Below are 12,312 nucleotides of genomic sequence, written 5' to 3' on the forward strand. Positions count from 1 at the left end.
AGAAGTTAAATTACATTCTAGGGAATCGTAATTGGCATGTTTCCACTATTTTCTATTTTTATAGACCAAACGATCACCAGTAAAATAATATTTAACTTCTCACTTGTGAAGATTTGCAGCTTTTCTTCATTTAGTTGAATTGCTAACATAATATCTTTGGTTTTTGAACTGTTGCTCCTACAAAACCAGATATCTGAGGATGTAATTTTGAGCTTTGGGAAATTGTGCCATGTTGTAGACCAATATATTTTGAAATGAAAATAATTAGCAGATTAACCATCAGTTGCAATCTTAATAAGATTTGTCTTCCATGATGTAATCTCTATAATCAGTCTCTGAATTGATACGCATAATTCTGCATTTATATACAGAATCTGTAGGCAACAACAACATTTTGGCATTGGTAGTGTTCTAGTTTCCGTTTGTAGTCCGAGTAGTATAAACCTATTACGTCCGAGCAGGCTTTGGTTGAATGCAGTTAAACGGTTTGTGTGGAGAGAAAAAGAGGCCAACCGCACTGGATGAATTGCAATCTCTGAATTGAAATCTCTGAATCCACTGGCTATTGTCTTGACATTGATTTAGCTTTTTATTGGTTAAGAATGAGCTTTTCTGTCATCAGACAGAATGGGTTTTGAGATTGTCCTTGACGAAATCCTCTCTCAAATTGATTAAGCTTTATGTTGGATGTGTTAATGTATAGGCAACACACTGTCAGTGAGTACCTTTTTTAGAATTCGGTCACTTTGCAGAGGTGAAGTTGAACAATAAGTGCTATTAATCATGACAATGATCTACTAAAAAGAATAAGTTAATAATCCGTTATACAAAAGGAATTCACAGAAATATGAGCATTGATTTTTATGTGTTATATTGAGGGCTGTATCTTAAGTGGTGATGTCAACGTTCCAGGATGCTCAAATGACTCAAGGGATAAAGGACAAATGTTGTCGGCCAGTCAGATGGTCTCTGTCATGACACTAACAATGGCGGGGAAGTGTTGAGCAAAGGCGGATCGGCCATCTGGAAGTGTTCCTGGTCCGACTACCGACCTTTGCTCGCTCTGTTTCTTTCATATGCTGAGTTAATAGCGACAGACTGATTGGACTTTGTCATAATCACGACAGCCTGCTAAACCAAATAACATCAAATGAAAGAAGACCAGACATAGAAAATCCCCTTTAGACTGAGGTGACCAAACACCACAGATGTATTATTTTGGTAGCAGAATGAACAAGTATTCATTATGCTAACAGCAGTGTACTGTGCTGCTTTGGCAGTTAAACAAGCAGTTTTTAGACAACAAATTGAATCCGAAATAGGATGAAAGGTTCCATGGAAAGATTGCTAAAAAAAAAAAAAAAAAAAGTGGTGGGTGTAGCAAAGACACATTGTCTTGAATAATCTCACCAGCCGTCTTATGGTTAAGATATGTAATTTAGCACACATTGTATGCACATTTTGTTGTCGCATTTTTTTCACAGTAATGCCTCAGGTCAAACTATTCAGCACAGTGGCATTTATACTTTTTAAGGATACAAATTACAAAGAACATGATGCACCAAACCATGTGTAAAGGTTTCGAATTGTCATGGTGTCACTTTACACCAGCAGCAACAGCAGGAGCTGGAGAAATGGCATTTCTTTTTTCATGCCTTTATAATTCTATCAACCTCAATACTTGTTCTTTGGAAGCAACTGCTGCCCACACACTATGCCACTTGCCTTGGCGAAGAAGAAAAAAAACAACACATTTAATTAAAAAAATAACAAGTTATCCCTTAAAGCGAAGATGATGATGATTTCAGTGTCGGGCTAAAGCCAGAGTCTCTGGTGGATAGACTGATGTAACAGGATGTAAAATAAAATAAAAAGATATTGAGCCAGTAGTGTTTTAGAAGCATTACAGTGAAAACATTTCACATATCATCTGCAACATCAGAATACTGAAAGCTTTGTCTCCCACATACTGCACAGGGCATATGGTACCAATTGAACAGTTTTCAGCAACGGAAGAGAGGGAACTGCATTATCACTCGTTCTAGTGTGGTAGTTGCCATGGAGACAAGTGTAGGTGGTGTACTGTGCTGTTCTCTGTGCTGTACTCCTTCCCTTGTCCTCTCCCCTCTTCTGTTGCCCACCCTCTCTCTTCTGCTATCTGCAACATCCGCGCAACTTCCATTCCTTCATATTTTACTCACATGATTCTGCCTGGTTTGGATTCTGCGGGACTTGCAAGTTTTTAGATTGATCAACACTTACATTAAGCTTACATGAAGCCCCCCCCCCCCCACACACACACACAGACACACACAAATAAATACACGGAACGTTAAATTGGCTTGAGAGCATTTTAGGTTATACTATTTGTGGATTCAAAAGGTATTTAGGTTATTTGACATTCGAGCTAGTTAATTTAACCTGTTCTTCATATACACTGACTGCATTTGATGTTCTGCTTAGATCCCTCAGTTCCTCCCAGGATTTAGTTTCTTGCTGACCGTCCAAGTTCTTGTATATGCTTTGTCAATGGCTTCTTTTTTTGCAGACCAGCTACTCTTTTATCAGTTGCCATGGAGATGTATGTGTTTCTGTGTGAGAGTGAGGATTGAGGGTGAGTGAAAGAGTGGGATGTTTCATTTCCAGTTCATGTTTTTGGTGTATTTTTGAAGACTGCATGTGCTGTCCAGTGTCCCAAACTAGTCTTTGACATGACGATTGTTTGCTTCTCCTCATCAAATCTTTTCTTACATCCTGTACTTAACTTTAGTTCGGTGCAGTTGGATCACACTTTAAATCCAGATAAAAAAAGATAATAGTGAGTAAGTTTAATGCATGCTGTCTGTGCATTTTCAACAGATCCAACCTGTAATGATTCATATTACCATTTAGGAAAAAAGGTTATCTTTACTTACGTCTCAGTTTTCTAACCATTTTATATCCTCCAGCGTCATGTTTGTGATATAGATACAGAAAAAGAAATAACCGGGTTACACCTTCTTTAACAGGGATTTATGTAACACAGTCTTTATATATGCCCACGAAAAGATCTATGACACATTCAGGATTTAACAATTAGCAATACACATTTATGTAAGATGTTTACATAGCAGATATCAAAATAGAAAAATGCTTTGAACAATTGCTGGTGCCTCCACACGTTTGCACCTATATGGACAGTGTTTGTTGGACTGTTAGGCATTTTTCAGTTACACAATTAAAGGGATTACAGAATATTAAAATACAAATGAGTCACACACAGACTTTGACTTTTATTGGCTAAAAACACATCACTGAGCACCTTAAAGGATAGGTTCAATTATTTTTCCAAGTCTGTCACATTGCCCATATGAACATTATAAGATTTATTGTTTTCAGTCTTCCTCCTGTGCAAAAACAAATTCTAAAATCCAGCCGAAGCTAAATATATAAATAATACATGAGGATCAGTTTTCTTGTCATCCAGAGTAATTCAATTTTCATAATTCCTTCTGTGCTTCAGTGCTCTGGTGCAATTCGAGCTATCCAAAGTTTGAGAAACTAAACCTGGTGATGTCATCCAGATTATGTCAATATGGGCTTGTAGACTGCTGTTTTGTAACAGGAAGACTGCGTTACATACTGACATTTGAAAGATGAGCTTTTACCAGAAACGGGAAGTTTAAGGATAGATGCCATTGAGTGGACTTACTGGAAATGTAGCATGCAGTGTTTTTGGACCTTGATGCATACTAGGCAATTAACTGGTCTGTTACTCAAACTGGACTTCATCCTATGTCATATCTCACTGGTACCTGAAGCAACATGCCCCCACCAACCTCTTGTTTTGTTTTAAGGCAGGGCTGATATCAGTCTGAACGCCCACTAAAAGTCTGGATATCTTTGCCTCTGATGCTTCAATTTACATTATTCTTAATGGCAAGTATGAACTAGGGAAACGGTTATAACGATCAGTAACCCTCTCAATGTTAAACGTAGTCATGTTGCATGAATGTTAGTTAGAGTCTGATGGTGGCACCTTGCATGGTAGCCTGTCATCAGTGTGTGAATGGGTGAATGATATGCAATATACTACTGATTGTAAGTCGCTTTGGATAAAAGCGTCTGCTAAATGACTGTAATGTAATGTAATGTAATGTAATGTCATGTGAGTACTGTATCAAGACAGACTTGAAAAAAAAAATCAGAATCTGTCCTTTAAGTCGGTCTATGTGGCTGATTTGAGTGAACTTTAATGGCCCCTGTGCTACATCTATCCTTGACAATATAAGTGAGTTAGGGGCATTATTCCTTCTATGAAATATTATATATAATTTTGATGCTATTATAGGGCCTCAAGATTGGGCACAGCATGTCTCTTATCATGCAGCTTTAGTAGTGCCTACCATGTCCTCTGGTTTACATATACACCTTGCAGCTTCTCAGCCCACTGTCTTTAATAAAACCTTGTTTACATAAATGATTATGACTTAAGCTATAAAAAAGCATCTCAAAATAAGTTATGGAAATATTTCAAATGTGCAAGCTTAAGGAGTGCAGCACCCCTACTTTAACACTGTGTGAGGCATTAAGACCAGCCAGGGGCGCCGCTAGGGATTTTGGGCCCCATGAAAAGAATCTTTACAGGGCCCCCAACACAGCGGCAAAATTTTTTGATGCTATTTTACATACAATTATGCATTTTAATGGTATTTTTGACTATCATTACCATATTTGTGAAAGAAGAACAGCATGACAGTTGACATGTACAGTAGGGGAAGAACTGAGCACTCTGAATACAATGGAATTCATTTTGAGTCATTTATTTGCTGCACCACTGATTCTTAAATTGGAAATAAACTCTTCCATGAAAAAATTTATAATCTGTATTATAATTTCATCATCATGTGTGATTATATGTTAGTTAATAACTTAGTGTCATTATTTTTTCTGTATTATAATTTCATCTGGGCCCCCCCCTCCATCATGGGCCCCTAGAATCCGTCTCCTTTACCCCCCTTTTCGGCGCCCCCCTACTTTAACCAGCATTAAGACATGTTCAATAAGTAACTTAAATAAACTTTGTTACAATAATTATTCAGCGCAGTGTGCGGCCGGTCGTCTTCATTTAGTTTGATTTTCGGGTGTAACAAACTCAAGAGAGGACTCGAGCTGCATTTGGAGGCGTTGGTTTCCGTTTCTGTCTATCTCACGCACTATCTCCGCCCTCAGGAGAGAGAGAGACTTCATCGTTTAACGACCACCTTTTCTGTTTTTTTTTCTCTCTCTACCACGCACTGCCGTTAAATCAGAATTAGGTGTGACGGACTGCAAGAGCGCAAAAAAAAGGACACAGCACCGGGTTCCCCTCTCCTCGTTATGGATTTCTGGATTATGGGGACGTCGTTATGTCGCGCAGGGTGAAGAACCACAGCCGCTTTCCAAGATAAGAGAAGCAAGGAGCACGTCCAAAAAAAAAAAAAAAAAAAAAAAAAAAAAAAAAAAAAAAAAAAAAAAAAAAAAAAATGTGCACACGAATCAGATGCTGCAGCATATCATCGGGATTACGCCTGTAAATACCTGCGGGATGTTTATTTTGGGGCTTTTTTCTCATTTAGTGCTCTCCATTTACAGTAGGTGTGTGAGCTGCTCTGAGTTGTCGTAGCCCACAGACATTCATAATTATCCTCATTTTGATATATTCATGTGCAGCGTGCAGTAATTGTAACCATGCAGAACCCGTGTTGGGTCGTTTATCTCTGCAGTGTTTTAAATGTAAATATAGGCTAAGTGATATATATATGATGAACTAATTGGCTTCTGTGGATCTCTAGACCAAAACGCGCCAATAGGACTTCTTATCGTTCCCCCACATCATAAAGCGACGCAGGGGCTGTTTGGATTCACATGTGCCCGGAACAAACAATTAAGATGACAAAACCCGTCTTCAGAGAAGATTCTCTTTATTGCCGAGGAAACTGCATTGAGATCACATCTCAGTTCCTGGATTGCCAGAGAGTTGGAGGACAGGGAGCAGAGGAAGAAGAAGAGAGGAAGGAGAAGCAGAAGAAAGCTGCTGAGCTGCACAACGGAGCCACTGCTTATAGGCAAGCTTTGGCTTCCGTGATGGACTGAGCCAAAGGTGGCGGGACCCCTGTGACAGCCAGCTTCACCTTTTCCCCTCAAGAGCCTTCCCACTTCACAGAAAGGCATGTATGGACACACTGCAGCATAGGTGAGAACAGGAGGAGCTGCCCACATTGAACACAGGAAATTGACCTAATGATTGAAATACAACTGTCTCTCAAAGTGCACAACTCTGGCCTTTTTTATTTGGACACAGTTTCTCAGGTCTGCACAAACTGATTCTACCTTTGTCCCAAAAAAGCAAGTAAACCTGGAACCTCAGCCCCTTCCCAAGTGCCCTGGAAAACCCACCGGATTCTGTCTGCAACAACAGATGTAACTAAGCTGTCAAGATTTCATCACCAGGAAGTCCTGTGATTTTGGGTAAGTGTTTTTACGCATGTGTGGGTGGGAAGTAAAGTGATATGCTCCGAATATCTACACCATCTCACAGTCAAGTGTTCACCAAATGCTGGTGGCTGCTTGCCTGGAGAGGCTCACTTATCGAGGTGTTGAAGCCGGTCGTCCACCTTACAGCCTGAATAATATTCTGCAACACAGGAAGGAGGGGCTGTACCAGCTGTTAGTACTCACCAGCTTTGCTCAGGTGTGCGGGTTCAGGGTCTTGCTGAACCTGTTTTTAAGGTGATGCATTGCAGGCCAGATGACCTCCAACGATACTGAGGAATTCGGCCAAAGTGGGACATCGGTACACAGGTAGAAAAAAAATAAGATTTGCCTAATAATTGCATATAAACACTAGGTTTAGCCTTGTAAAACTTGTGAAGCATTTTTTAGGAAGCATTTTACTAGTTTATGTTGGATACATTCTCCTAAAAATGTGTAGATTGTTTAGAGACTTTGGCACTAAAGCAAAATGGGCCCCTGTTGTGATTTGTTTGCTGTACAGCAAGACTCCCCTCCTCTTGCATTGCCAAGATGGATGTTTGATAAGACAAATTATGGAGGGTTTCCACATGTAAAGTTGTAGTTATGCACCATGATCTTTGCAGGATATGATCCATAAAGTATCACATGCTGAATTGACATAGTACATAACATGCATTTTGTGCAACTAAATATGTTTTAGTCAATCATTTTTTATGAAAGCAGTTTTCTGGCACATGAAAGCCACACAAGTTTCATGAATTTGCATTTAAAAGTTGCATTTCTACTGCATTTTTTTTATTGCAGTGTTTGCAAATTGTCACAAAGCTGCTTTCATTAAGTGTCACGGCCCCAAGATGCATTTTGTACACATACTAATGGATATCACATTACCTATAATATCGTGGCACAAAGTGCAACATGTGACATGTTGTGCCCCACACTGTGTAGAATATTATCTATTCATGGGATCTATTTTAAGATAATTTTAAACAAGGTCCCTGCAAATCCCCCCTTCAAAGGTGAAGTGAGTTTAAGGACCTGATTGATTGGAAGTTAGTTTCTGTGAAGTCAACCAGACTTTCTTGCCATTTCACACTGATTTCACTGATACATGTTTCCAAGTTTGCTAATTAGCTATCTATGGGTGTTGCACTTTGAACACCTGTACAGTCTGGAGGTCATGAAAGCTGGAATATGCAAATGAGGTATTAACAGCTCATTCTTTCATTTTACTGAGAGTGGACATGAAGCAGTCAACCAAGTTAAAATGATTTAGTAAACTAATAACCAATAATAACATAACATGTGTGACTAAAGCATTTAAAAGATAGATGAAGCTCTGTATCTTTAGTGGCAAGAGCGACGCCATGTTGCAGTACTCCTGTTACGAAACAAGGTTGGTTCAACATATTCAAAGGTAGAGACAGAGACTCAGGAGCCACAGAATAGAAGAAGACGAAAGGGAGGCTGCTATTGTAAGGCTCCTAGATGTAAAAACATTTTTACAAGGTTAAAACCAAGGACAAGAGAGTCAATTTTCATAAACTGCTGCTGAAACGGAGAAAAGTACTGCTGTGCAAAAGCCCTCCAATGGGAACTGACCCCAGCTAAAGCTAACATGGTCTCTCCATCTCCTGTCCTCTCCCCTCGCTGATCCCCTGCCTCTCATAATCACGAAAGCACTACTTTATTCTGAAGCCTAGTAGCTAGCTAACAGCTCACATTAGTGTACCAAAACCACCGCCTCAAAGTAACTTTTCTTTTGACAGATCACCAAAACTATCACTAGAGACATTAATGGCCTTATGTTACCTATGTTCACCTTTGTCTCTCCCTCTTAAAGCCTCTGTTATACTCCAAAGCTGACACACCCCTGTTGATCCCACATACCGTGCTATCCCATCAACCGTTTATTCCCCAAAATAGAAGCGACCCACCGTATATCCTTTGCACCATTTCACTTGTGTCTGTTAGCTTTTCCTGTTGCCATTCGCCTGTTTTAGGATTTCTTCTTTTTAATTTTTTTTTCTATACATCTTGTTTCACGGTTTTATAACGGTAGGATTCATTTTTTTACTCTCACTGCATCTTTTCCATATCAACTGACAAAAATTAGTCACTCGTTTAGTGGAAATTTAGAAAATTACAGCAGTCGGTACAAACTAATGTAACGCACAAAACTTTACTTTTCACCACCGCCACCACTGGAGGCAAATCAAACCTGTTACTCATGCAACGATGTCACTGCAACATGACGGCTCGCTAGCTAGATAGCTAGGTAAAAATCACGAAAATAAATGTATCATGTCTTATGAATCAGATTTAATGCATGGTGTTTTTTCTTATATATTTGCTGTGAAATGCATGTATCCTCTTTAAGTAGGAGCAAGTTGAAATCACCAAATGGGATTTTGGGTTATTTTACCTTTTTCAAATTAGTTTGCTAGGACTAACATTTGCCAAAAAGAGTCCCACTTTAATTGGACATTACTCTGGGGTTTCTGTGTGTGTTGGGGATGAATAGATGAAAAGATAAGATACGCTTGTTTGAATTTTTCTGCTGTGACAGTTTTACTCCATCGCAGCTGGCTAAAACTGATTTATTTGATGTTTGGACCCTCTGTAATGTAGCACAAGTATGATTGGAGGGCACTATATTTACAGTATATTATATTGCGGGCTCTTGAATATATTGCGGGCTCTTGAATTTGCGGGCTCTTGAATATACAGCTAAAAAAACATAATGCAGTGGAGAGAGAGAATAGCTTCAGTTAATGAAATGTCTGAGGCTGCACACTTGATAGAACGAGATAAGTCCGGCTCACTCTGACTCATTGCCCCTCACAGGATTTCTTCATCCTCCTCCGTATGAAATTCCTTTAAGATATGACCTATCTCATACATCTCCTTATGGAATTATTTTCTTCGTTTAGCTGAAATAGAGAGGCGAGAGTCATGGACGTCTATTAATCTTTCTCTGTTCCTCGTGAACTGTTGAGAATCTGGACTCCTTGCCTCTCTGCCACAGTTGTCAGCCGGGAGCCTGACAGCCGGCAAAGATCTGAATCTACTCCAACACCAAGTTTCCGTCATAATTCTGCTGCTCTTCAGCCATCTTCAATGCAACGCATGGAGGGGGCTTTCTCTCGCTGCCAAGGACAGAAAGGCTTTGTCAGTCTGTTTGTCAGAATGTTCTCTAAAAAAAAGTAGGTACTCCTGTCAGCGAGCTCCTGTCCTGCAATCTTCTCAAATTGTTTTCTTTTGCCTCAGGCCATGAATTTCTTTGTCATCCTTTTTTTGAGCAACCCAATAGAGAAAACACAAGACATTTTACCCCTCTGGTAATTCTTCTCCACCCTGAGCCTCTGTTCTCACTCAACACAGTGAACGACACACTATACTCTTGTTTTCTCTTGCCAAACAAACCTCCCCATTCACCTCTTAATGTCTTCCTACTTTGCCACTAGTTAGCCACATCAGATTTTCCAAATGCCCCTGTTAACAAACGGATGACAAAAAGATGTATTGGTAGTTTTTATTTTAATTCCAATCGGGGAATAAGGCACATTAAACACTGATGTGTCGGTAGGAGTGCTTATCAATTAATCATTGTAACAGCTTGTGGTTAAGCAGCATCATGACATTTAGTCTACACTGCCATAAAGGTCAGATATGATAAGTTGAACCTGGCTTGTAATAAACACAAGTATATCATTTACATTTTAACCAAAATGATCAAGTTTTGTTTTCATCATATTTGTCTATATTAATGTTACTTTCCTTTATTTTTTTATTTCCATGCACAATAATGTTCATATTTCTTGCCAATGTTGTAAGTGACGGTCTATGAATCTTATAAACTAAAGAAAAAACTTGTGTCTGTGCGATATAGCTGCATGGACACATCTTCAAAGACGTGGCTGCCGCATCAGAGTCAGTTTGGGTTGGTTGGTCAAGCGGAGGTTTGCTGTGGCGGACCTGGAGTTTTAACCCCAAGTGAGTCAGTTTAGAGGTCTACCTCTCCCTACTGTCAAATGTACCTAACTTTTACAGCCTCTTCTCTTGTCTGTCGTGGTCCAATGAGATTCTTCTCTGTTATATATGTTTTTATATGTTTCCCTTCAATCGCTGTTTTCTCTAACATCCATCGACGCCACTGTTGGAAATGCTAAATGGAAGGTTAAACATACACTCCAGCCTCAGCTGCGACACTGCTCCTTTTCCTCTGCCATTGCTTTCCAGTCCTTTTCAGCCCTATAAAGCTTTACAAAAGTACCTTAATATATTGAGGATTTTTTTATCGCTCAATGCTCCACCGGAGCATCCCTCACCCTCTGAGCCCTTCTTTGTCACACTCCCAGAGTTTTATTTTGACATCCTCTAGGTTTGATAGCGCCATTTGCCTTTTACTCTGGCTTTGATACACTCCAGTCTTCCTCCTCTCTATGCTCTCTTTACTTCCCCAGATGAAAGCAGCCATTTCTGCTCCCTCCAGGGACAGGAAGGGAAATGATTTTCTGTTAGTTAGCGCAACATGTAAAGCTGTTCTTTCATTTCAAATATTAAGACCTAATGTTTTGAAGTGTTGGGAAGAAACAAACAAGATGCTGTTCATTTTGTAGGGGAATTCTTAGTTAAGATTCACCTTGTTTTAATTGTGATGAGATAATACAGAAGTATCTCAGTACAGTGTTAAGAGCTTCAAATTGCTGCTTGATTTCTAAGTTTCTTTTTTGCAATTTTCAGCTGTTTAATTTGGCTCCGCTCATATACAAGCACAGCGATAATGCTTCTAAATACAGTAGTACAAATGAAGGTAGTTTGATGGAGAGCTGTGCAAAAGCTGCGAACATGTTCCTATGGTAACTAGGCCACACTCCCCTTGGCTAGCTCTCACACACAGGCAGAGGGACAGGCAGGAGAGAGATGGGAACGCTGAAAACACACGTGATGGAGAGCAACTTGATATCGTTTTTTTCAGGTTACTGTTCTTATGGCTTCCTGCGCTTGAATGGTACTTACATTTTAAAATGTCTGTCTCTCAGCCTTGAGAAATTGTGGTTACATTGCAGGATGTTGCAAGTCAATTTCTTTTTGTTCCTCCAAAAATATCAAGCTGGTCTAAGGTTCTTTCCCGTGGCTCCCTCACGCCCACACAGCCCCTGCTTCCTCAACCCCTCCACCCACCACTGCTTTGAAATCCTGCTGCTCTACCTCTTCTGTGCATTTCACATTTACTTGATTACATTGCTGTTTCTAAACATAGCCCGGAGTGGTTCTGAACACCGTCAGGAGTGTCACTTGTCCCTTTTTTTTTTTTTTTGCCCAACTGTTCTCAGCATAAACCCAACAACCCTATTTATTTATCTATCTTGTCATGAAAACACTTAATTTATTTAGCGCCATTGTCTTTTAAATGTACATGTAAGTTTAGATTTAGCTTAAACATCCTTTTTTATCCCACCTAGTTACAACAATTCTGAGGTTCACGACCAAGTGCCGCAACAACTTGTGTATGACGTTATTTTCTGACAAATGCACCTCATGCCAACTTCACTACGACAAGCATTAACCTAGCTTTAAGCAGCTCTTAATGACAGCAGTGTATGTCTCTGTATGCTCGGCATCTCCTATGTCATGCTGTGTTTTGTAAATCACTGCTCACACTTAAACCGTGTCAGAATCTCCTGGGGCGTTGCTTCCAGCCTGTCAAAGAGCCACAAGGTTGATACAGCAAAGTTTTGCGTCCGTCAGTCATGTAGGCTGCTCGCTGTTAATGAATGGCCTTTACTCTCTGCAAACATTTGCACTGTCTGT

At 39.8% G+C, this 12,312-nt stretch overlaps 1 protein-coding gene across 1 annotated transcript in view; it reads left to right on the forward strand.

The window, feature by feature from the left end:
• The first annotated feature begins 10,391 nt into the window (after positions 1-10,391).
• syngap1a (synaptic Ras GTPase activating protein 1a) overlaps positions 10,392-12,312 on the forward strand; it is a 31,793-nt gene continuing 29,872 nt past the window's right edge. The window contains exon 1 of the mRNA XM_054606339.1: positions 10,392-10,491. Coding sequence (XP_054462314.1) covers positions 10,392-10,491 — 100 coding nt within the window. The remainder of the gene's footprint in view (positions 10,492-12,312) is intronic.

This window comes from Anoplopoma fimbria, chromosome 10 (assembly GCF_027596085.1).
Source record: "Anoplopoma fimbria isolate UVic2021 breed Golden Eagle Sablefish chromosome 10, Afim_UVic_2022, whole genome shotgun sequence".
Taxonomy (NCBI): Eukaryota; Metazoa; Chordata; class Actinopteri; order Perciformes; family Anoplopomatidae; genus Anoplopoma; species Anoplopoma fimbria.